At 56.8% G+C, this 22,705-nt stretch overlaps 8 protein-coding genes across 8 annotated transcripts; 3 read left to right on the top strand and 5 right to left on the bottom strand.

The window, feature by feature from the left end:
• Positions 1–21: 21 nt before the first annotated feature.
• Positions 22–1,925, bottom strand: BJ171DRAFT_311085 (TATA binding protein-associated phosphoprotein). Its single transcript, XM_053107095.1, has 6 exons — positions 1,674–1,925; positions 1,265–1,354; positions 1,089–1,115; positions 885–952; positions 550–618; positions 22–403 (listed from the first exon to the last, which is right to left on the bottom strand). The coding sequence occupies exons 1-6, from the start codon at positions 1,738–1,740 to the stop codon at positions 176–178; spliced, it is 549 nt and encodes a 182-aa protein (XP_052969146.1). The 5' UTR covers positions 1,741–1,925; the 3' UTR covers positions 22–175.
• Positions 1,857–3,157, bottom strand: BJ171DRAFT_495567 (uncharacterized protein). Its single transcript, XM_053110141.1, has one exon. It carries the CDS (start codon positions 2,987–2,989, stop codon positions 2,111–2,113), a length of 879 nt encoding a protein of 292 aa, XP_052969147.1. The 5' UTR covers positions 2,990–3,157; the 3' UTR covers positions 1,857–2,110.
• Positions 3,158–3,789: 632 nt separating this feature from the next.
• Positions 3,790–6,438, top strand: BJ171DRAFT_597174 (uncharacterized protein; the record flags this gene model as incomplete). The annotated part of the gene is made up of 5 exons (XM_053114727.1): positions 3,790–5,049; positions 5,145–5,231; positions 5,394–5,634; positions 5,756–6,036; positions 6,127–6,438. The coding sequence occupies 5 exons, from the start codon at positions 3,790–3,792 to the stop codon at positions 6,436–6,438; spliced, it is 2,181 nt and encodes a 726-aa protein (XP_052969148.1).
• Positions 6,439–8,598: 2,160 nt separating this feature from the next.
• Positions 8,599–9,373, bottom strand: BJ171DRAFT_495572 (uncharacterized protein). The gene has a single exon (XM_053110142.1). The coding sequence runs from the start codon at positions 9,105–9,107 to the stop codon at positions 8,724–8,726; it is 384 nt and encodes a 127-aa protein (XP_052969149.1). The 5' UTR covers positions 9,108–9,373; the 3' UTR covers positions 8,599–8,723.
• A 479-nt stretch (positions 9,374–9,852) lies between these two features.
• BJ171DRAFT_311204 (uncharacterized protein) lies at positions 9,853–13,527 on the bottom strand. Its single transcript, XM_053107097.1, has 13 exons — positions 13,356–13,527; positions 12,961–13,276; positions 12,745–12,823; positions 12,438–12,638; positions 12,284–12,354; positions 11,836–12,005; positions 11,510–11,712; positions 11,290–11,426; positions 10,877–11,093; positions 10,544–10,716; positions 10,316–10,426; positions 10,091–10,146; positions 9,853–9,975 (listed from the first exon to the last, which is right to left on the bottom strand). The coding sequence occupies exons 1-13, from the start codon at positions 13,427–13,429 to the stop codon at positions 9,909–9,911; spliced, it is 1,875 nt and encodes a 624-aa protein (XP_052969150.1). The 5' UTR covers positions 13,430–13,527; the 3' UTR covers positions 9,853–9,908.
• Positions 13,528–13,780: 253 nt separating this feature from the next.
• On the top strand, positions 13,781–16,161 carry BJ171DRAFT_311248 (uncharacterized protein). The gene is made up of 7 exons (XM_053107098.1): positions 13,781–14,218; positions 14,330–14,452; positions 14,620–15,132; positions 15,290–15,394; positions 15,488–15,499; positions 15,693–15,725; positions 15,960–16,161. The coding sequence occupies exons 1-7, from the start codon at positions 13,928–13,930 to the stop codon at positions 16,071–16,073; spliced, it is 1,191 nt and encodes a 396-aa protein (XP_052969151.1). The 5' UTR covers positions 13,781–13,927; the 3' UTR covers positions 16,074–16,161.
• A 2,049-nt stretch (positions 16,162–18,210) lies between these two features.
• BJ171DRAFT_558137 (L-Aspartase-like protein) lies at positions 18,211–20,239 on the top strand (the record flags this gene model as incomplete). The annotated part of the gene is made up of 6 exons (XM_053113133.1): positions 18,211–18,684; positions 18,795–19,141; positions 19,248–19,332; positions 19,563–19,706; positions 19,807–19,875; positions 19,970–20,239. 6 exons carry the CDS (start codon positions 18,211–18,213, stop codon positions 20,237–20,239), a joined length of 1,389 nt encoding a protein of 462 aa, XP_052969152.1.
• Positions 20,240–20,417: 178 nt separating this feature from the next.
• BJ171DRAFT_495578 (uncharacterized protein) lies at positions 20,418–22,246 on the bottom strand. The gene is made up of 5 exons (XM_053110143.1): positions 21,872–22,246; positions 21,352–21,688; positions 21,168–21,229; positions 20,978–21,027; positions 20,418–20,855 (listed from the first exon to the last, which is right to left on the bottom strand). Exons 1-5 carry the CDS (start codon positions 21,975–21,977, stop codon positions 20,577–20,579), a joined length of 834 nt encoding a protein of 277 aa, XP_052969153.1. The 5' UTR covers positions 21,978–22,246; the 3' UTR covers positions 20,418–20,576.
• Positions 22,247–22,705: the final 459 nt, after the last annotated feature.

Raw genomic sequence — 22,705 nt, forward strand, 5'->3', positions numbered from 1 at the left:
CCGACCTTGGCAGGTGCATGGGAGCGTCATCTCCGTATTCCATGTGTATTGAGAGGGTGTCGCCGGTACCATGAGCAGCACAACCAATTCAACCCGAACGGGCTGAGATGCCAGAAAACGAAGGCCAAGGGTAGGCACGGGCAGCAGGATGATGCTGAAGCCAATGAGGCGGCAATCAAGAGGCTGCAGCATCGTCGCCACCCTCGGGAGCTGGAGCGGCAGTGGGCACCGAGTAAGGCAGCGGCACTCCGGGTGTCGGTGTCGTGGGGGTTGTTGCGGCAGAGCTGTTGTGAAACCGGCGAGCTTCCGCAAAGAGCCGCTCCTGGTCGGCCAGCAACTCCTCGGGGGTTCTTCCAGAATTCAGGAGTCGTTTCGATCGCTTCTCCCGATCCTCTTGGTCGACCTGGCAGAACAGACATATACACCACTAAGCCGAAGATATCCAACCAACATCCGCCACCGCAATCGCAGGCGATGTGATCGGGCATCCTCTGGTCGCCCTCGACAGACCACTGGGCGGCAGTGAGGGGCCAGAGTTTGCGCCTGTACCTTCATTTGATCCTGGTGCTCCTTGTAGACACCCCGGACCTCGGTCACATATTCCTCGAATCCCAGCGTCTGACATCCATCGATCGGACGGTAGTGGCGCAGGACGTCCAACATGTCGGGTGGTTGAGTCCGATATGATACAAGTTCATGTTCCAAGAGCGACACACCGATTGTCATCACAGCAGTAGTTCGATCAAGGAGAGGTTCGCCATTGTATGGGTCCATGGGTTGTGTCCAAAGCGTTGGAGCCGAATAGTTAGTAAGCATTGAGCGGTGGGAACGAGGTGTAGCCCGATTGGCTCGCTCCCACAAATACTGGCTTGGAAAGCGGGTACCTTCAGGGCCGCCAGGATGTGGTCGCCAAGGATGGTTTTCTTCTCCTCCTTCTCGCAAATGTCATTCGCTGTGTCGCCCGTTCAACCAACGGTTAGTGATCTGGTTCGATCGGCGAATAATCCAGACCGGCTGCTGTGCGGTTCCAAAGGCCCTGGTCCCAGAGCCCTGTTACGAGAAAGGCAGATCACGCAACAGTACGTTACCCTCGGACGAAACCAGATGGATGAACTCTGCATGAGTGAGAAATTGAATGAATGATGCAGCTCGCGCTACTGTCGCCAACTGTCGCTTTGTTCCCCGGGCAGGATCACCGCTGGGAGCGACTGTGGCTACCAACAAGGTGATCAGCAATGGCCTTGACGACGGAAACAATAGTTACCCACACAGCATTCCACCAGCAGATCGCGGGTCTCTTTGGCGCAGACCACATCGGCGGGCATCATCTCTTGGATTAGCTTGGCGACTGTGGCTAACAGCGCAGTCAGATAATCCATTAGTTGGCTGAATTCTCTGGTCTTGCTGCGGGATCGTCAAGGAGCTCCAGGGAACTCCCAGGAGCTCGTCTGAAATCGCTGTCGCTGTGCAGAGATCGCCTTGCGACGAACGAAGGATTGACCAACGCGATCGCTCGGGCTGGCGACATGCTGCGGCTTGGGTCGCCGGATCGGCAACAACACAATGCCTTCGGCTCCTCTCATCAAGTCGTGATCCATTCAGGAGTTATCCGCTCTTGAACCATCGCCTGCAGGCTTGGCGGCAGGCCGTGAAGCTGCCCCAAGATATCGCACCTTTGGGCAGGGTGAGATCCTCGTCGCCCATTCCACCCGAGGCTCCGTCAAAGTCATCGTCGGCCATGTCGTCACTTGCAGCGCGGTGCGTCGTGGGTCGGATATAGGCAACAGCAGCACCGATTGTAGTGGCAGTATCAGCGAAGAGCTTTGGCCGGCGTCCGCTTGATCTGGGCCAGAGCGGGAGTGGGTCGGTGCAGAGTCCCTGCCGTGGAGCTGATTGTCGGTTACGGGTTCTCGGCTGCTCTCGGCTGCTCTCGGTCTATCGAGATCGAGAGCGAGAAACACCCCATGTCGTTCGCCACCAGGACCAACAACCAGCTTCATTCATCCAGAGAGCGACTTGATCCCTGTCCAAGGACTCTGCCCGAGACATTGCCGACGGCAGATGGAAATCGCCACCATTCCAAGTTTATTGGCCCGGTGGGAGGCCGGGTCTACTCCAGAACAATCTCGACGTTGGGAAACGACGACCCGACGACCCGAAAGCGGTCCAGCTGCTCAAACCCGCTCGAGCCCAGCCTTTCCCAGATCTTTGCCCACATCGAGGCGATATCCCGGGCCGAGTGCAGCACGCCTCCGGTTGCGTTGTAGTAGTTAGCGGTGGCCCAGGGTCCCTTGCGCTTGGCTGGCCCATACAGCGTCCGTGCCAGCGCTCGCTCGTCCCGAAGGGTTTGGTGCATCAGCTTGGTGCGGATGTCGAGTTCGGTGCGAGAGACTGTGACGTTGCAGTCGAATAAGATCTTTTGGAGTTCCAGCGTCGGCGCCGATCGGGAAGGAATGGCCGTTTCTCGTTTCCAATCCACCATTGCGACAAGATCGACTCCTTGATCAGCAAAAGAATGCGCTGCTCCATAGTCGCCATCAAAGTCGTGGTCAGCAACCTGACTGACAAACTCTCGATGGAATGTGCAGTCGCTGACGCCGTGAGCCAGCGAGCCCAGGAAGAACGAGAGCAGCTCTTCGCACTCGGTCGATAGGGGGAAGGCGCAACTTTCGGCCAGGAAACGCACAAAGGCATTGTCAAAGTCGGTCCAGTGCACGGTCTCTCCGTAGGTATCTTTCCATATGTATCCAGAGTCCGGGAAGATGGCGCCGTTGCGCAGGGCATTTTGGTTGCGGATCAGGAAGGCCTGCTGGTCTGGGGCTTCGGTGCAGCGCACGGCTTCGTCGACCATGAAGATGTGCACAACGCTTCCTGCGGCCCGGCATGGGGATGGAGCCAAGGCAATCAACACTGCCAGCGTTGCCAGCACAAGAGCGCCGGCTGGGCGGCAGGAGGGACGGCGATACTTGCGGGTCCGGTGGCAGACCATCGGTGCCTGTCGAGAGAGATGGGATGCTCAGGTGCAGACGAGGCAGCGGGGCTTGGCGCCCGAACCCAAGTGCAAGCCCCGCGGCCAGGTGCAAGAATGCCAGCAATCCACTTGCCGGGCCGTCGTTGTCGAGCCAGGGCCCCCCACCAGCATCCAAGTCAAAGACGCATCGCTCCCTGGAATCGACAGTCAACGATGGACCTGTTGTACACTTTATTCAGGAAAAAAACGGGACAACACAGCCGTTTCCATGAACATGTAGTATGTGATGGCATGCGTCAAGCAAAGCCATAAAAATAAACCAAATCGACCTGCGCACTGTGATCATGTTGCGCGCCGCATTGACGTCGCGATTCCACACCGTCTGGCGAATGGTCATGGCCAGCGCGCGATAACATTGGGTAACAATATATTCGATGAATGGTCAAAAACACGGGTGTCCCGGTTTTTATTGGATACACTGTAAAAATAATCAGCATTTGCCTGCCGCTGGCTCATTGTTATGGTGGAATGATTGATGGTGGCGCCCGGCAATTTCGCCGGAGACCAAGGGTCTTGCCCTTGTGGAAGAGTTGGCCAAGAAGTACTGCTGTCTCGGATCAGCATCTGCTCTCCGACAGCCCAAGTATCCTCTGTTCCGTCGTTCCAGTGCTCTATCTGGCGCACCGACACTCTAAATCTACTTTCCTGTCCTGGTCCCTCTTGTCATTTGGTGAACCAAGCCGCTTGCGGCCCAACTCATCGACCACCCTGCATCTTTACACCGCTCCTTCAGCTTAACAACTAATCCAGGCAGTGAAATGGAATTGAGTAGAGACGACGGTGCCTCCCGACAAGACCCAGGCTCTGGTCGCCCGTTCAACCTCAAGAACATGCCTGGAATGCAGGAATCCAGCACCAACTCATCTCCGTCGCGTGCGGCGTCCACCAAGCAGAATCCCCTCAAGAAGATCTACGAAAAGAACCACCCGGATCTTCCGGACGAGAATCTGTATCAGGATGGCAGCAACATGGACAGGCTTCCAGAGCTCGGACAGCGGAGACGCCTTTCCGTGCTCACCCATACTGCAGCGCCGCTGCCAGCGTTGCCAGGATCCGCCAGTCGGCGCATATCACTCGGCTTTGGTGGTGGAGAGACCGACCCACCTATCCAACAGAGGGCTCGCGCCCGCAGCGTCGTCGCTGCTCCCACCCATGAGCCTGAAGTACCAAGTCCGCAGCGGTTTCGCGGGCGGCGGGCCAGCGCCTCCGTTTTCTCCAAGAATGAGAAGCCAATGTTGTCTCTCGATCCAGATATAGCACAGCGTGCGTCCATATTGGCATCAAAGGGCCCGCGGCTTGTCCCAGACGCGGGCGAAGACCCCGGTAATCCAAGACTGCCAAAGATGAGGTCCAGGACGGTTTCGGGCGAAGATGGCGTTGGGCTCGACAGCAGGCTCTTCGGCAAACTCAAAAAGTATGCCGATGCACTCGAGTCTGATGACAGCGTCCCGCGCTCGGCTTCGGATGCCGTGGAGCAACCTCCTTCAAGTGACAGGCCAACCTTTACACGGCGAAGGTCCATCACGGCTGACATACTGGATTTTGCGCTGCCGCCCAAGCCGACAATATCATCCCGCCTCCAGAACCTCGGCATGTCCATTCGTCAGTACTTACAAGAGTCCATCATGGCGAACCAGCGATCCTCGGCGACAATCAAAAAGTTCAAGGCGGCTGTGCGGCGAGCCATCATAATATGGCTCACTGCCCGGGCATTCAAGTGCTCGCTCCAACATGACGGCGCCGAAGTCTGCCATGGGTTATCGGGAATGTGGGAAAGCACGGTGCTCTCGACGGAGGTTCGAGCGCTGTTTGCACGGCCCCAGTTTACATGGACAAACGAGGACTGGAAGAAGCTCAAAGACACTCTCAATGCCATTCCAGGATGGGCTCTCCGGTTCACGGACGAGATCAGGGAGATGCTGATTGCCCGGATGACGCTCGAAATGCACACGTCTGGGACGGTGCTGTTTCGCAAGGGCCATCGCGCTGATGGCTGTTATCTGTTGATCAAGGGACAGGTATGCGGATGGCTGGCGTGGCTCAGGTGGGAAATGGATGCGGTGCGAAGGGAGTCATGCTGCTGTTGTGGTTGATACTGATGCTTGGACCACAGTGCAAGGCTGCCGGAGCCGACGACAAAGACTTCTTCCGACCTGGCGACATGATCGGCGAGACCGAGTTCTCGGTCGAGGACAAGACGGTAAGTCACCGCATGACAAGTTCATGCACCACCATGCACCACTATATACTGCCATACACCACAATATACTGCCATGGATCACCATGCACTGCTACTACTCGAAGCTTGTCCACATATCAGTTGTGTCAAGTACACGTCACATATCACACGATTCTCCTGTAGGTTCTCAGACGCCCAAACACCATCGCTTGCCAATCCGACTGTGCCATGATGCACATTGGGGGCGACGACTTTCTGGAGATCATGGACATCGAGGGCCATGCGGTCAAAAAGGCCGATCTCATCATCGAGCTCTTCCAGACACTGCCGTTGTTCAGCGGATGCTCGCGGAGGACCATGTCGTTTTTCGCCCAAGCATGCGAGACCGTCTTTGTCGATGCCAAGCAAGTTGTTTTGACCCAAGGTGCTGATTGTTCTGGCAATGGTTCTCCGCTTCCTAGACCTTTGCGATGCACAGAGGGCAGTGCATGACGTTGACTCGATGCACGGCCCTGACCATCGGCGTCGATCTTGCGACCCCACAGGCGACCCCATCCGGTATCTGTACATCATTCTCACAGGAACCGTCGACGTTATCAAGGTCATATATCTCACCCGCCACGACGACAACTACCAGCTGGTCAGGCTTCGCAGCGATGAATATCAGTCGCTTTACAGGGACTCAGGCCATGTCAAGGAGAAGCTGCTCAGCATCCGATCTCTCAAATCGGGCGACTCCTTTCCGTATATCTCGCCGGACATCCATGCGCCCACAGACGTTTCGTTTGTCGCTGCAATGAAGGGCGAGTACCTCAAGATCAAACTGGTGAGCATGCTGGCAAAGAATCTTGCATCGGCAGCAGGAAGCCGGGCTAGCGAACGAGGGTGTCTCAGTACGGTGCACGTTCTCACCCAGCCTTGGATGGTACTGCTTCACATATCTTCAACCGACCTGTGGAGCCAGTCCGACATATATGACGAGGACGAGGGTGCTGAGCTCCGTGCTCGTTTGGCCGACCAGCACGCCGAGTCAGAGGCACAGATAGCCCTGATCGAGGAGACATACTGTCTGCAGAAGAACAAGGAGATTGCCAAGCGAAATCTCAGGAAAGATCTGCTGCCCGACCTCTCGACTCTGGCTGAGAGCGAGTCCAAGACGGAGCGCCTCCCTGACCTCGCCACGGCCCTTCCCCATGGAGACCTCAGTCGCCGTCGGGCCGGCTTTTGAGCATTTGATATGGAGTACCCTTGTGCGGAGATGGGCTCTCTGTTGGATGAATGCATTCCGAACTCACCAATACATGTTCATCCGATACAACACCCATCTGGTCCAAGGGCCATATGCAATATCCCATCAGCAGCCACTCGCACACAATGCCGCAACCATCCTCATCGCGAATAGGTTCAGGAGTAGTGCGAACAGCAATTTGCCAGAGTCCCTCGAGGCCGTCGTTGTTGTACTGTGAGCATCAATCAACAGGCGTTGGTGACAATGCACCATCCGCACCAATCAGTCTGATGCTTGGGTGTCTCTCCCTTAAACAATCTCTAGCACTTTCTATGCCCGGAGCTGGTCCTGATACATCCGCCCCCGAGAAGCTCCGGTGGATTGGACCCAATCAACAGGCTTTGGCTGTGACATGCGGGAGTCCTAGTGACGAGCGGCCTGTCGAACACTGAACTTATTCTCACACAATGGTTCTTGGATGGGATAGTGCGATTGAAGGTGCGATGACAGGCGGAGAACAGGCGAGGAAGTCGCAAAGGCAAGCTTTCGCGTTCTTCGCCCTTCTCACTACTCAAGCCGACCGCCAGCTCCAACAGCTTTAGCTGAATGAATAGTCCAGCTGCCCTTCGACAACAAGTGTCGATCGGAGGGTTGCCCTCGCCGCATCGGCCCACCGGTAGCGACGGCAAGATTCAGAGCTCCGAGGGTGCGCTCACACGGCCGCGAGCTTCCAGCGTTCAACTCCAGCGTCTCTTTGAAAAATGGAAGCAAAAAGAGTCCGGAGAGGGCCCGGTCCCGGTCTCGGTACCAAACGTTGCCCTCCAGACTTGGGGAAGCTCGAGCTCGGCCGCCAGCTCATCATTCGCCCGCCAAAGGCGCTACTCGCATGGCGATCGGCGCCACAGCTTCGAGCGATATTCGAGCAAAGAGCATCATTCAAGCTCGGAGCGTCATTCTAGTGGCGATCGGCATTCGAGCGGCGATCGACTGCCCAGAGTCCCAACGATCACCAAATGCACTCCCGATGGCAATCTGGTCTGTCCGAGCGCCTTCCCACACATTTCGACCCGTCGTCGAGCCAGTGCCCCCGATAATATGCTGCCGGCCCTGGGTCTACTATCGGCTCCGCTACCGACCGTTGTGGGTGGTTTGTCGAGTGGGAGCCTCAGCAACGAGTCGTCTTCCAGCTCCCGGTCCAAGATCGGCCCAGACAGCTGGAGCAGCCTCGTTTCCGGGAAGTCGGATAACTCCAAAGCCGATACCTCGGCCTTCAGCTTCGAGGCATTTGGAACTACTTCGGCACGCTCCAGGTCAAGCAGCGTGGTTGATACCCGGCCTGTGGATTCAAAGGATTGGCCCAAGCTCGCATGCATTTCCAACCTCAAGGAGCCGATCCAAGTCTACCTAAGCAAGCGACTCAAGAACGACGACACAATGAGTCCACATTGCCGGAGGTTCATTGCATGTATTCGCAGGTTGATGATGCTGCAGTGGTCAACGCGGCTCTTCCAGGAAGTCATCCAGTACGCCGACGACACCGATGCCCCTGAAACGCTTGCCATGAAATGGGAGGGCATGATCAATACGGCGTCCGTCAAGAGCTTGATGACCAAGCCGAGGTTCATGTGGGCTGACAGGGACTGGATGCGTCTCCGGACTATTTTGGAAGGACTTCCTGGCTGGACCATTCAGTTTCCAGCGGACGTACGGGACCTGTTGATCAACTGCGTATCGCTCGAGAGTCATCGAAAGGGGGCAACACTGATTCGAGCCGGACAATCTGCTCTGAACTTTTATGTTCTCATCAACGGAAAGGTCAGTTGGTGTATCAATCCAGCCATTTCATTCGACTGTGGGGTCTCTTGTGTCGATATGTCAGATCATGTCTTGCTCGGCTTACAAACCTGCGAGCGGCTGCTTCTCGTTTGGCACCTCCAAAGTGGACACATCGATTGGGCCGAGCGACTGGCTCCTCTGACGCCGCAGTTTTCTGTTTCTCATCATGGCATGGCTTGATGTCGCTTGTCTGAACTCAGTGTGAATCCAAAGCACCCGACAGCTTGATTGTACGGCAATACGCTCCGGGCGACGTCATAGGCAAGGACGAATTTCTGGCCGCTGAGTGCAAGGTACAATCGCAGGCACAGTCATATATTTGGGCAGGCTTGCAGGGCAGCGATCAAGAATCTAAACTAAGGACTGCAACCGATTTAACAGACGCTCGCTAGGAAGGAGACGGTAACATGCCTCATGAACTGCGAGTTCGCCAGCGTTTCCAGCGCCGACTACTTTGAAGTCATAGCCGAAGCCAAGCAAACCAAGGACATGTTGATTGTCGAGCTGTTTGAGCGTCTGCCGCTATTCGAGGGCTGTTCGCGGGCCAATATCGAGTTTTTTGCATTTACCAGCGAAAGTGTGGTCTTTGATCGCAACCGAGTGATTGTAGCTGAAGGTATGGCCGTGAAATGCGATTGAGGCCCATGGCTTCTTGGTGGCTGCTTGGATCGAGCGAGGTCCGTTTCTTCGTCCGAACCCACTGCTGACTCCGGCACAGGCGGCGTCATCGACTCGATATTCGTGCTCCTGACGGGGTCCATCAAAGTATTCAAGGTCATCACAACCCAACAGAAGGGCGACACCATCACGATCGCGAACGAAAAGCCGCGCATCCAAAAACACGGCAGTTACAAGGAAACCATCGTCGACATTGTTGCCCTGAACTCGGGCGACACCTTTCCGCATGCGGATCCGAGTGCGCCGCTGCCAGCAGGAGCATCCTATGTAGTCTCCGGCAGCTCCAGTTCCGAATGCCTCCGAATCGACCTGGTATGCACCAGCAACCTTGATATTCTCCTACGCTGTCTTGACAGGTCATCGGACCCAGCCGGCAGAGTCGAGCATGAGTCAAGCGTCGCCCGCACTCAGTTATCGTCCGCTTCTGTTCCAGGCGCGAATCAGGGAAGGGCCTCCTGAAATCCGGGTCAGGCTCGCTGATCTCTTCAAGACCTTTTCTTCCGACATCATCGATATCGAGCAAAGTCTCTGTTCCAAGCAAAACTGGGAGCTGTACAAAAAGCAGGTTATCCGAGACGTTCTCCCAAGCCCCGACGACTCTAGCGATCGATCCAGTCTTCCGCGCCTGCCTAGTTTAAACGAAGGTGTAGATCGAAACAGCCTCAGCAGGAGAAGTCGGCGCTCCACGACTGGGGCAGCCGTCGAGACTTCGACTCTGTCGCCTCACCCACCGCAACAGGGCTCTCCGAATGACTGTGGAACATGGCCACGACGAAGACGCTCGACGACAGAGCCGCCAAAGTCCCCAAGGGACAGTGCATTCCTGCCGCCTCTGGTGCCATAAGAACGCGACGTGTAAATCCATTCATACAACTAGGGCTGCTGTGGAGGCAGCAATAGAACAGTTATGTAGAGCTTCGATACAAGGATGATGGGTACTCGTTCCATGTCACGGATCAAAAGAATCCAAAATTATAGCTGGTCAGGGGCTGTTCTTGACTTGATGCCACTGCTTTCTTGAGCCTAGAATCGAGCCGATGAATATATTTGCGTGAGCGATCCGTACGTGGCTGCACTGTCTGTCTGCATATTTGACATGTGCCCTGGATACTAATCATCGACTCCTCCGTGGGCCTACCTTGCCACCTCCTCAGACGAAAGATGGAGCAGATTCGATATGACTGGGATCAAGGGCTGAGGGAAGCATCAGTAACTCAAGTTGCTGACAGACAACCAAGCGGCGCCACCGGGCGCAGATATAGCAACGCCCTCGAACGAACACCATGCGCCTCGCGCAATCACTCTCCCAACACGAACAGTACCCAGTCTCTGTGATTAGTACACGCGGGCCAGAAATACAAACCTCTCGGGCTTCGGACTCCAGAAATGACATGACGATATTCTTCAGGTATTCGCCACTGAGATTCTGCCTCTTCTCGAACCGATCCAACCTTCGCAACTCTTCCTTTAGGACCTATTGAATAGCGAGCACAGCAAGTTCAGTCACCACATATACTCGGCGGAACTTGGACAGGAGCACCCATGCTTCCTTGGTTGTGGGGGGGGGGAGGAGACCAGGGCAGCGACATACCGCTTCTTGATTCGTCAGTTGCTTGACGGTCGTTTCACTCTCATTGAGTAGTTCGGCCATTTGTTCCAACTGGAGCTCAAGCTCCTTTTCTTTGAATGACTTTGATGTGTTCTTGAAGGAGCTGTTGGGGGTGTTGATGGAGACGCTGAGGAGATCCAACAACGATGACGAGGCTGACAAGCAAGGCGACGAAAGGGTCGGATTTTTAGCATCATACATTATGCTTGATAGCGCGACTGCGGTCGGCTTATGATCCATGCAGAGCGCCACATTCGCCAGTATGGCTGCGTGGAGACTCGACACGCACAAGCACGTGCTCAATAAATCCGATACCTGTGTTCATTCTTTCGCTTGTGGTATCATCCAGGTGGCCGTTCGGGTCTCTATAGTCGACTGGAGAAGTCACGATGGACGAGCCGCGAGACAAGTCACCTCCCTGTGGCTCTGGGACAGATACGGCAGCGGCGTTGGGTGCAGATTGAAGGTCCAGGAGCTGCTTTGCCTGGCGCTCGTGCTGTTTGCGGAGAGCCGAGAGTTCGCTGCTGAGGGTCTGAGTGAATCGCCGGTGAATCGCCGGTGAATCGAAGGGTGAGAAGATGCTCAGACAGTGCGCCAATACAGCAAGTCGTATCTAGATAGAAGCAACGTGGGCTTGGGCAGCCAGTTGCAGCAGGAAGCAGATATACGCCCGGTAACGATGCGAGATGGATCCAGCGTGGGAACAGCGCCGGGCCATGGCCAAATACCTCAGATATTCGCTCCAACGATTCGTATTCGGCCGTTTTTTGCGCAAGCTGCTCCTCCAGTTGCTCCTGGAGCTGCACAAACCCTTGTTTCGTGGCAGCGATATCGGCTTCCATTGTTGCTTGGGCTGCGTCATGTTCTGGCCACCACGGGAGGAGTCTGAGTCTGTGATTCGTGAAGCCAGTCCCAAAGTATCTCGGAAGCAGCAAGGCAGACACATACCTCCCGCGAACCTTTCGTTCTGCTGTGATAAATCATTGATCTTCTCGTTTAGGCGCGCTATGTGTAGACTTGCCGAATGGAGCTCGTCTGTCAGTTTGCTCGCCTTGGCCTCGAGAAACTGCGCTCTTGTTGATGCTGCATTGGCATCCTCCTCAAGCGCTTGGATTTGGACGTTGGCGTGAGAGAGTCTGCTCAGAGCGGCGCTGTCGTTTGTCGCACGATTATAGCAGAATCCGTATCAGTACGGCATGGCCGATCAGAGTCCAACTACGACGGACGGATATCACGCCGGGGCTCGAGCCGGAGGCGGCCACTGCTGCTCATACGTTTTGGTGACCTCGAGATCCAGTTTGTCCTGTTCCAGTTCTGCAATACGCGCTTCCGACGACGACCCGCTGATTGCCTTTTGCAGCGCAACGTGTGCCCTGTTCTTATAGCTGGAGAATTCGGTTTTGAGGTCGGCGAGCTCCTGCTTAGTGACCAAGTAGTCCTTTTCCTAGTTCCGCACAAGCCATGGTTTCAGTGTGGTGAGTAAAATCGCCATGTCGTGGGCAGCACCAAAGCGGGATCCTGCAGCAAAGCGTCTGCATGATCGACACACGCAAAGGGAACTGCTGCCGATACGCTCATGCCGAGCACCGGCTCCATCCACAGAGAGCTATGACTCATTCCAGCCACGATGTTTTGTGTTTGATAGCGGGCATCAAAGCGACGGCCGGACGCTTGGCAGGGGCATACGCCTGTCAGGCATGTCCACTTTGTAACTACTCGTACCAGCTGGATCTGGGATGCTTTCGCTGTTTCTTTCTCCAGAGTAACAGCCTGCTCAAGCCTATCGACCGTTGCTGATGGGTGGTTGACGGCAGGGATCAGAAACATATGTGTGCATGAGGTGTACGCTGATTCACAACGGCCAAAGCAGTTGTACCTTTGAGCTCTGCATTTTCTTCCCGGAGCGACTCCAACTCCCTCTGTAGACATTGAGTCTGCGTATCCTTCTCCTGTGCAAGCGCCTCGCCTGTAGCGATCGTCTGTTTGTGCTCTGCAAGCGCTTTTGTCGCCGATGCCATCATGCCCTTCATTCGCTTCAGCTTTTCCTCGTACTCCTTGCGGATCCTGGCGTTGTCGGCTTGGCCCACGAAGATAGCAGGTGTGTAGATCAGGGCGCCGTTTGGGAATCCCAGCCCTTGCACTCATCCGGTCCAGAGGTGTGTGCGGACATTCATGACACTTACCTTTCTGCAAAGCCAGCTGCTCGGTGGCCTGGGCCAGCTCACTCGATCTTGCGGCGAGCTGCAGTTTGACATCGAGAATCTGACGGACAAGGAGAAGCCATCAGTGACGATTGATGCTAGCGAGTCTGAACAGCTTCCAGCCTGGAAGGCGGGAACAGAGTGAGAGAGAAAGACAGCGTTGCTTGGAGCGGCAGCCGATAGGCCCCACTAGCGTACCTGCTCCTCAACCGAAAATTGGATTTCCATGGCTTTTGCGGCTAGCATGCCGACCGAAGCTGATGCCAAAGCTAACTCTGGGGCCTGGACTGGCTCATTGCCGTGCGCCGGCCCGGCATCTTGGACAGGCTCGCTGGGCCGTGGTGTTTCAGCACGCTGCGCTGGTTGAACTTTCGCTGAGGACTCGGCGGCCCTGGTGGATTCGATATCCGGGATTGCCTCAGCTTCCACTCCGGGTACAGCATCCTGTGCGTTCTGAATGTCAGGCAACGGCCCTGGTTCCTCCTCGGAAACGTCGATCCCTGGCAGTGGGTGGCTATATGGAAGGAGGGACGATGGAGGTGGTTGGCGAGGAGCTGCTGGATGCCAAGTCTCCGAGAACGGCCAGTACATACGATACACTAGCCTCGGGCAAGGCTTCGTCATCTGGGGTCTTGGCTGCGGACGACTCTGGCGTGGGCTCGCTCATGGTGCGGGCCAGATTCAGGAGCGGCGCTGCTGCTGTCGGTGCGATGGGATGCACTGCGGTGCGATGTGGTGCGATGTGGTGCGATGTGGTGTGATGCGACAGAGCGAGGGGTTGATCAGGAACTGCGATTGCCTTTGCCCGCTTTGTGGCTGCATCTGCGACACGGCCCGACCAGGATGTGGCATGTTGTGGCCGGCCAGTGTAAAGCCGGGAGCGATATTGGCTCGAGCCGGACGCCCTCTCGGTGCCAGCGAGAATCAGGCGAGAGCCACGCGAGAGCTGCACGAGAAGCCGCCGGCTTCCCACACCGATTTCGATCCAGTCGTCTTGTGGCAACCAAGCATCCGTTCGCATCCTCGATCTCGCAAAACATCACCCGCCTGCCCGCCTGCCCTTCCCGGCCCCAGCTCCCCTGCCCGCACAGCAGCCTCGACTCCCTTTCCTCTTGTTTAAATAACCCGCCGCTCCCCTTGCTCCCCATTGCACGAAGCCAGTTTGATGGAGATCTCCCAGTATGCTTCTTTGCTCATCTACAGATTCAACCGGAACACCATCGAGTTTTTGTTAGTTAACGACTCCTTCTCGAACAAGCGTCACTGGTCGCCGCCACGAGGCAAGATCATTGGCCAAGAAGACCCGCTTCCCTGTGCCCTCCGCGAAGCCATTAACTTGACCGGGCTTTCCCACAAAGACCTAATTCTGGCCGACACCCAGAGCCTGACTCCGGCCCACCTGTTCAAAGAAAGCCCCTCCTCACCCTCGCCTTCCGCCCTCCGTCTCGAGATCAAGGTAGGTCCTGCTGAGGCCGGCTCTCTGACTGCCAAACTCAGGGCCGTTGGGTCCTCGCTCCGCGGCATCCGATCGGACCAGCTTATCTCGCGGTTTTTGATCTTGTCGCAGTATCTCTCCGGTGCCAACCGCCCCAAGTCCGTCGTCCACTTTCTCGCACAAATCTCCCCAAATGCCCACATTCATCCAGGCGGCCTGGCCGGGCTGCACTTTGCTTGGCTCCCGCTCCAGCAGGTAGGCGGTCGTGTGGCCAACTCTGTCCGCTTTGCTGCATTCGGCATCGTCCAGCGGTCTGGCCAACCTGCGGAGCTGCGCCGTCGCTACGCCGTCGCTGCGAAGGCGATTATTTGACAAATCCAATGACTCACCGTCCGTCGATCCTGGGCGGAGGGCTATTCCAGGCTTGCGAAAAGTGCGTCTACAAGTCGATGCAGGATGTTCTCCGTCATGCGCACACCTTTATCGAGGAGAAGCGGCCCAAATCGACCTCGTCTCCCCCTGCTCGTGCTCCTTTGGCCTCCGCTGGCGCTGGCACCGGCCCTGCGTCTGGTGGCGCCATGAACTCACCGACATCGTCGCTTCCCCTCAACCTCCAACGACTGCAACTCGAGCGATCGTCCCGTCAAGATCGAGGTGGTGATAGCCACAGCCCACGAAGGTCGGAGCGCTCCGTCAATAGCCGTGAGCACGTATTTGCCCCGAATGGCGTGCATCCCAAGAGAACTTCGCAGGATGAACGCCCGACTTTGCCTCAGTCCGAGACTCGTGGTGGCAGCGGCCACGCCAAACAGCGCTCGGGAAAGGAACCAGTCCACGAGGCCGATGCCCCGCTGTACAAGACCCGTCTCTGCGAGCGGTTTGAAATCGAAGGCAACTGCCCATACGGCAGCCACTGCACCTTTGCCCATGGCACGGTAAGTCGCTTCTTGCAGCGTCAACAATGGAGAATGGACAGGCTTGTAACCGTCCATGGACAAATGTCTGCTGTTTATTGGACCCTTGCTGGAGCTCGCCTGTGCGTTTGCATAGTCGACGTGCGTATTCATGCCTCTTCTCCCCTCCTGGTCTCAGATCGAACTGCGCGACCGCAAGACTTTTGGTGGCGAGACGGACAAGAAGGAGGGTCCCGAGAACCCACTCTACAAAACCAAAATGTGTGAGCGATATCTGAACGACGTGGGTATCTCTACATCGACGTTCTTAAATGTGCTCGTGTTCTTTAGTTGCCAGCCTGCTGACCAGATGCTTTTCATCCTGCTCCTTTCTCAGAACTTTTGCCAGGTACCGCAGCACGGCTCGAGGCTTTGTTCATGTTTCAGTTGTCCGAGGGCAGTGTGTATGCCCGAGATTGTGTTGCCTGATCCCGGGTGATCGCACCAACTGCTCTGTTCCTGGTCTGGCCATGGGCAAAGTTGATTTGCTGGCGGATCATTTGACTAACGGCATTGCAAACCTCTACCTGCCTTTGCCACAGTATGGCCCTCGATGTAACTTTGCCCATTCGTACGTAGAAGCTGTGTGGATTCTGTTGCTGCGTGGATTCGGTTGCTCCATGGCTGTAACGCACAGCAGCTTACACATACTCTATCTTCCGTCCCTGTCATCGTATGATATCGCTGAACGGCTGCGCTGATACCAGGCCCGAGTAAGTGGTCTGTTGGATAGATGACGCAGCGCCAAGTACGTCCGTCTTCGCCGTCCTTGCGTTTCGCTGATCCTTGCCACCATTGTACTCTACCAGGGAGCTCCGCGTACGACAGTCTGCGACCCCGACCGCCTCTGGCATCAATGGAGACCCGTCTCTCGCTCTGCCCACAGAAGGACCGCTTCGGCGAGAGCGCCACGCCACACATGATCGCAAACCCACCCACGACCGCAAGCCGTCGCACGGCGACTCCAAGGATGCCGTCGAGAGAATCCATGATCCTGAGCGGAAGTCGTCCTCTGACCCAGCGGACTCTGAGCGACCAAAGGAAACCCTGGCGACCCATACCTCCCCGTAAGCGCCAGCAGCTGCAGACTTGTATCAGATGGTGTCGCATTGTTGGAGTGTAATCCGTCCAGTGCCAACGTTAATTCTTGCGTCCCGGCTCTGCACAGGCTTGCTGAGCGATCAGGCTCAGGTAAAGGCTCACCAACGTCGGTCAGTGGTGGCGCTGGCTTTGGTGCCGGTCATGGTCATGGGACGGCCCATCCGCCGCATCCCAAGCCGCAAGCTATCAAGATCCAGGAGATCGGCCTCTCGTCGAGTCTGGGATTGCCCCACGCTCATCATTCCCGCGCGACAACACCCGAGCCGCGCGAAGAGCATAAGCAGTGGCTCAATCTCAAGGAGGTAACTAGACTTGCGCTCACGTTGCGGCGTGGCCTCTCGGGTGTGGAAACTGATAGCCATGTGTGGACACACACTCATCCGCAAACGCCTCAAACACCAGGACACAAACGATAAGGCGTGGATGAAGGTTGTTGACATCAGCGAAAGCGATGTGCAGATGCTCCAGGCAGTGTAAGTGCGCACATACTGCTGCTCTTATCGCTATAGTGCAGAAAGGCGCCTCGATGTGTGGGCCCATGCGCCTGACAACACCGGTCGCTGTGATCTTGCAGGAAAAAGGCCAGTGATAAGCCGACTGTGGACAAGAACGAGGCGGCAGAGGCCAGTCTTGTGAAGGAGTTTTGCGATCAGGTCAAACCCATACTCTCAAGGAGTGGAGACAGTGCTGCCGATATTGCAGCCCAAGTCAAGCACATCACTCGCTTCGAGTTCCGCCACGATCTCCCCAAGCAGAAGCTGCTCAACGTGCTCGTCCGCGGGATCTTTGAGGACTGCGACGGCATCGTCAAAGTCGTTGCTGCCACTCAGCCCCTGTTCCAGAAGGTAGGTTGCTGTCCGCAGCGGTGGGCTTCACGCTCCTCCGACGAAGGGGCTGCATCAGTCGGGCTGACACATATCTTTTCCGTCCCATTCGTCTCACCCATCGACCCTACGCATCCAGTTCATCAACAGCGCTGCAGATCAGATGTGCCTGCTTCGCTCGTGGGAAAAGTTCCTCGCCCGGCCCACTGGCCAGCAGCACGCCAGAAAGGCGCCGGCGTTGTTCAAGCAGCTGTACGATCTGGATCTGATTGACGAAGAGGTGTTCCTGGAATGGTACGGCGCCCAGGGCGACAACGACGTGAGGGCCAAGTGTAAAGCCTTTGCGGAATGGCTCCAGACTGCCGAGGAAGAGTACAGCTCCTCGTAGAACCTCGGAGCCTGCAACAGTCGTGGTCGCCGCTGTGATGAACGGATTCTGCGCACAGCCGCGGTGCTCCTGGACTTGATGTCCGCTGCTGTACTGGGCTGCGAGCACAGCACCCCACGTGAAACAGGATGCCCAGTGACGATCGTCGGCAACCGGATGGGAATGCACGATCGTCGGCAACTGGATGGGAATACACAGTCATCCATCACCCTCCATGACAGGTGGATCCTCGGTACCATAGGCGCTGCGACATCGCGGCATGCGGGATCGCTGGATCTCGGCGTTGCCGCAACCCGGCCGCTCGCCACATCAGCGCGGCCCGTCTGCGGGACTTGTCCCTTTCGCCTTCTGTCCCGCATGTCCGCACGTCCATCCCAGCGCCCGCACCATGTCCCCGCTCGTCCATTCCCCACTCGCTCCGGCGGACCTCGGCTGGGACCGACGTGTCCGCGTCACGGGATGCTGCGCAGTTCACAAGATAAGAGCCCGTTCTGGCCACCAGATCAGGCCGCAACAGATCATCTCGATCGCCGCCCAACGTCGCCCAGGTCATCGCTTCGACGCCCGTCGCCAGTTGCCTACCCAGGTTTGCATCTTTCGGAGCCACCCCTGCTGTCCGTCCGCTGTTGCCTTCGGTGCAGAGCCGCACCCGCCCCCTTGAAGCCGGTCTCTAATCTCCTGCTCCCATCTGCCTTAGCCGCCGCTGTTGACCCTCGCTCTCCTGCACAAAAGCACCAGTCTGTCACCATGGCACAACTTTGGGGCGGACGATTCACCGGGAAGGTTGATCCTCTCATGGAGGCCTTCAACGCCTCGCTGTCCTTTGATCAGCGAATGTGGAAGGCCGACATTGTCGGCTCGCAGGCGTATGCCAAGGCCCTCGCCAAACAGGGCATCATCACCTCCGAGGAGCGCGATGCCCTCGTCCAGGGCCTGGGCAAGGTTGCCAAGGAGTGGGAGACCAAGTCCTTCCAAGTCAAGCCCTCGGATGAAGACATCCACACCGCCAACGAAAGAAGACTGGGCGAGCTTGTTGGATCGGTTGCCGGCAAGCTGCACACTGGCCGGAGCCGCAACGACCAAGTCGCAACCGATATGCGCCTGTGGCTTCGCGACGAGGCCCGGGTCTTGCTTGGCCATCTCTATGATCTGATCCGTGTTGCCGTTGATCGCGCCGAGTCCGAAATCGACATTATCATGCCTGGCTACACGCATCTGCAGGTACCATCCGCTCGCTGCGACCGCTCATGGTCTGGTGCCGTGCGAGGAGAGGCAATCTCCTGTACAGCTAGCTCGCTTGTAACTGATAAACCAATTCTCCCCTTTGATAGAGAGCCCAACCCATTCGATGGAGCCATTGGCTGCTCAGCTATGCCTGGGGCTGGCAGGCTGATGCCATCCGTCTCGAGCAGCTGATCTCGCGCGTCAACCAGCTGCCGCTCGGAAGCGGTGCCCTTGCCGGCAACCCTTTCAACGTCGACCGGCAATTCCTCGCCCAGGAACTGGGCTTTGAGGGAGTGATCCAGAACTCGCTCTACGGAGTCAGCGATCGCGACTTTGTGGCCGAGTTTCTGTTCTGGTCGTCCATGACCATGATCCATCTCAGCCGCTGGTCTGAAGATCTCATCATCTACAGCAGTGGCGAATTCGGGTTCGTCACGCTGGCCGATGCCTACAGGTATGGGGCCGCATACTGGCCTATTATCAAATACGCAAATGTGTGTCGTGTGCCTTGGAAACCAGCTCGCACAGGCTGATGCTCACATATATCTCACAATTCGCAGCACCGGAAGCAGTCTGATGCCTCAGAAGAAGAACCCAGACTCCCTCGAGCTGATCCGCGGCAAGTCCGGCCGCATCTTTGGCGATGTAGGTATTTCTGGATGCAGGGCTGCCGAGCAGCTGGATGGCTACGTTGTGAGCAGTCATCACCTCCGACGCGACGAGCTCTAGTCTCCAGCGATGCATGCAGCCCAAGCCGTTATCGGCGCGTGCTTGTGCGTTTGTGTGAGTGTGGTTGTTGAGAGGCCCAGCCAAGCCAGTCCGCTTTCAGCACACCAAAATGCCCGTGCTGGAAACTAACGATGGACATGTATCAGATGTCTGGTTTTTTGATGACCCTCAAGGGCCTGCCGAGCACCTACAACAAAGATCTTCAAGAAGACAAGGAGCCCATGTTTGATGCCGCTGACAACCTCAGTGGATGTCTGCAGATCTCGACTGGTGTCCTGACTACTTTGAAGGTGAGTGACCATTTGCGGACCGGCGGGACAGACGCCACGGGCATGTTTCCAGATACCTGCAGATAGTGACACTGCCCATGTTTGTTTGTTCGATGACCAGGTCCATGCCGCCAAGATGAAGCAGAGCCTCAGCAACGATATGCTCGCTACCGATCTGGCCGAATACCTCGTTCGCAAGGGGGTAGGAATGCTATTGCCATGGCTGATTCGGACCAGATCTGCTCTTGGAGGCAACATATACTGACGCAGCCGCCGTGTTTCAGGTTCCCTTCCGTGAGACGCACCACATCGCCGGGCATGCTGTCCGTCTCGGTGAGGAGCACGGCGTTCCTATGAGCCAGCTCAAGCTCGAGGACTTCCAGAAGCTGCACCCCAAGTTCGAGGCCGATGTCAGCCAGGTCTGGGACTACGAAAAGAGCATTGAGCAGCGATGTGCTCAGGGCGGCACAAGCCGCAAAACCGTGCTCGAGCAGATTTCGAACCTCCGCGCTTGGCTTGGAGATCGAAGCGACAAGAAGCGCAAGGTGCACTAGCTACCCTGTGGCAACCAGCGCAACCAGGAGTGGGCACCCTCTGAGACGGAGTGGTGTCGTCGAAAGATGGTTCGATTGGCGCCGTTGCCCTAAGCAGCCGAGAATCCAAGTGCCGAAGGACCAGCCTCCGGCTGTTGTTCCTAGTAAATACTTCAATATCATTTGGTCCACTCAGTGGTTCAATCTGGCAATCCGCCGCCCGAGCTGACCAGATCCAGTCGGCGATCAGCCGAGCCAGAGTCGCAAGGGTGTTGTAGCTTTATTGCCATTCTCAAGAGTCATGAGGGTACGTACGGACAAGGACAAATCAAGGACAAACCAAGTCCGCTGCGACCAACTAGACTCGGAATTGATTCAGAAGTGCCTGCAGCTCGGCCAGTTTGTCTTCGACCAGCTTCCTCTTTGCCTCGGGGATCTCCAGCATCACATCCTCGCCGGTTTCGTCGTCGCGCATGGTGAACCGCCGCCCGCCGGCATCGGCTGGAGCTCGTGCCAGAGGAGTCTGCGGCAACATCAGGCGTTCGTAGTTGATTTTGGGAGTCTCTGGAACGACAGGCTGCTTGCGCTGCTGCTGCTGCTGCTGCACGGGGCTTGTCGGTACTGGCAAAGCGGTAGGCTGGGCCATGCAAGCAAGGAGCGACAATGATGATGAGACAGAGGCGAAGTGGCCATCATCGTCGCCGGCGAAGCAGCGCGATAAAATGCGCTGCGAGTCATTCGGCAATGGCTCTGACAAACCTTCATCCGCGAGACCGTTTCTGCTGTGAATTGGTCATGACTCTCCATGGCTGTGACAGAGACAAGAGATAAGATGGCCCATTATTGATGCTGCTGGCTGTAACAGCGGAGCTGATTGTCTGCCCTCAAAGCATGGTCCCAGCAGCAGAATGTTCTCTGGAGGTTGGACTAGGAGGCCCATGGAGCATACCTCTCTTCTTTGCCACAATCCCCGGACCGGCCGGAGCATCGGGCATTTCGGATTTTCGCTTCCTGTTCGATCAGCCAATGAATCAGCAAGTGTCGCAAGTCCCAGGCAGCGTCCCGGACCAGATGCTGTCCAGGAGGTTTTGCATCAGCCACAAGAGGGATTCCAGGTCATAGTATCGACCTACCGGGAGGCGCTGCTTTCTTCTGCTGTCGCAGATGAGCCTGTCGCTGGCTGGCTGTTTTTGGATCGAGAAAGTGGAGCGCCAGGCTTTGGACCGGATTTGCGGAGATCTTGACTGCGAGCGGATTTTGGGGTCGAGCGTGTGGCGGCTTCGGAAGGAACATGGGCACTATCGTCATCGTAACGAATCCAGAGCTTTCCGGAATCGACACGGGCGTCCTTGAGGATGTCTCCGAGAGGCCGGTTAAGGACTGGCCCGGGATAGATCGATATGAGCTGCTCGATCGAGAGCCGATCCTGCGCTTGCGATGCGAGGAGGCAGTGTTTGAAGACCTGAGCAACTTTGAGCATGCGGTGCACATATTAGGGGCCAACGAATGCCAAACGTATCAACCCGAGGCGAGGGCTGCTCGATAGGCGCCAGGGTAACCGAGGGAAGCAGACGACTCGCTCGGGGCAACTGGCCAACGATCCTGTGCCATGCAGTCGGAACAGCAACCGCGGAGACAGCCCGAGATGCTAACCTGCTTCTATCAGACCATCCTTGCTGTTCAGATCGCTCACGCCATGGTCAAAGGAGCTGATGATCCCAAACGGGTTCATCGGGGCGCTTGTGTCCTCGATCTTCATTGCGGCAGGACAGAGAGATCGAGTTTGGGCGGGCTGCTTGCTTGGGCCGCACGAAACCAGGACGGCGTCTCATCTGGCCGAGAATGGAAGGATGGGGGCCAGAGAGCCGCAACAGGTCTGCGCTTGGTTGTGGTGGCATGGTTCCCACGCAGGCACGGCGCCTGAGACGAGCAGAAAGCCATGGCGGCTGGCTCTGCAACCGAAATCCCCCGCGGCTTGCGTCGTCGCAGCCTTGACCTGCGATGGATGCGTGTGCCTGTGGACTCCTCAGCCGTCGCTTTGGAGGTTGTTTCATCTGGGTGGATTGTTGTGGGTGTTTCTTCAGACAACGCCTCACGGTGGAGGCTTCGCTACGAGAACAGCGACTGCCGGATGGGCTGCGAGAACAATGCAGCCAGGCCACAGCCCAGACAATGCCCGATGCAAGCAACTCTGCCGACCACACCAAGGCATTGTCGGCCAGGCAGCTTCGAAGACGAACGCAATCCTGCAGCCGTGCTGGAAATCCCGCTTGTGATCGGCGCTCTTCGAGGCTCTTCGAGGCTCTTCGAGGCTCCTTGGGATCCGCACCCACTCGGTGGAGTCGTCGGCCCATTGTCGCAGCTGACTACAAGCCGCCTCCTACCTTTGATGCCAGCTAACAATCGGCAGGAAAATGTGGCAAAGTTTGTGCTGGGATTGCTGTTGAGGAAGGCGCGCAACACAATCAAGGCTCGTGCGATCGCCGA

This window comes from Polychytrium aggregatum (assembly GCF_025602895.1).
Source record: "Polychytrium aggregatum strain JEL109 chromosome Unknown BJ171scaffold_9, whole genome shotgun sequence".
NCBI lineage: Eukaryota > Fungi > Chytridiomycota > Chytridiomycetes > Polychytriales > Polychytrium > Polychytrium aggregatum.

Excerpts from the sequence above, each read along its gene's own strand:
- BJ171DRAFT_495567 (XM_053110141.1), bottom strand. The coding sequence starts at position 2,989 with ATGGTCTGCCACCGGACCCGCAAGTATCGCCGTCCCTCCTGCCGCCCA.
- BJ171DRAFT_495578 (XM_053110143.1), bottom strand. The coding sequence starts at position 21,977 with ATGAAGATCGAGGACACAAGCGCCCCGATGAACCCGTTTGGGATCATC. Across the intron at positions 21,689-21,871 it reads GGATGGTCTGATAGAAGCAG|TTGCTCAGGTCTTCAAACAC; the intron begins GTTAGCATCTCG and ends GCATGCTCAAAG. Across the intron at positions 21,028-21,167 it reads GATTGTGGCAAAGAAGAGAG|CCATGGAGAGTCATGACCAA; the intron begins GTATGCTCCATG and ends TCTCTGTCACAG.
- BJ171DRAFT_495572 (XM_053110142.1), bottom strand. The coding sequence starts at position 9,107 with ATGCGCGGCTTTTCGTTCGCGATCGTGATGGTGTCGCCCTTCTGTTGG.
- BJ171DRAFT_311204 (XM_053107097.1), bottom strand. The coding sequence starts at position 13,429 with ATGAGCGAGCCCACGCCAGAGTCGTCCGCAGCCAAGACCCCAGATGAC. Across the intron at positions 11,713-11,835 it reads GATCTCGAGGTCACCAAAAC|CGCCGCTCTGAGCAGACTCT; the intron begins GTATGAGCAGCA and ends GACAAACGACAG. Across the intron at positions 9,976-10,090 it reads TCGTCTGAGGAGGTGGCAAG|GCTCAAGAAAGCAGTGGCAT; the intron begins GTAGGCCCACGG and ends GCTCGATTCTAG.
- BJ171DRAFT_311085 (XM_053107095.1), bottom strand. The coding sequence starts at position 1,740 with ATGGCCGACGATGACTTTGACGGAGCCTCGGGTGGAATGGGCGACGAG. Across the intron at positions 619-884 it reads ACATCCTGGCGGCCCTGAAG|ACGCTGGGATTCGAGGAATA; the intron begins GTACCCGCTTTC and ends GATGGATGTCAG. Across the intron at positions 404-549 it reads AGCACCAGGATCAAATGAAG|GTCGACCAAGAGGATCGGGA; the intron begins GTACAGGCGCAA and ends CTGTTCTGCCAG.
- BJ171DRAFT_311248 (XM_053107098.1), top strand. The coding sequence starts at position 13,928 with ATGGAGATCTCCCAGTATGCTTCTTTGCTCATCTACAGATTCAACCGG. Across the intron at positions 15,133-15,289 it reads GCACCTTTGCCCATGGCACG|ATCGAACTGCGCGACCGCAA; the intron begins GTAAGTCGCTTC and ends TCCTGGTCTCAG. Across the intron at positions 15,726-15,959 it reads GTAACTTTGCCCATTCGTAC|GGAGCTCCGCGTACGACAGT; the intron begins GTAGAAGCTGTG and ends GTACTCTACCAG.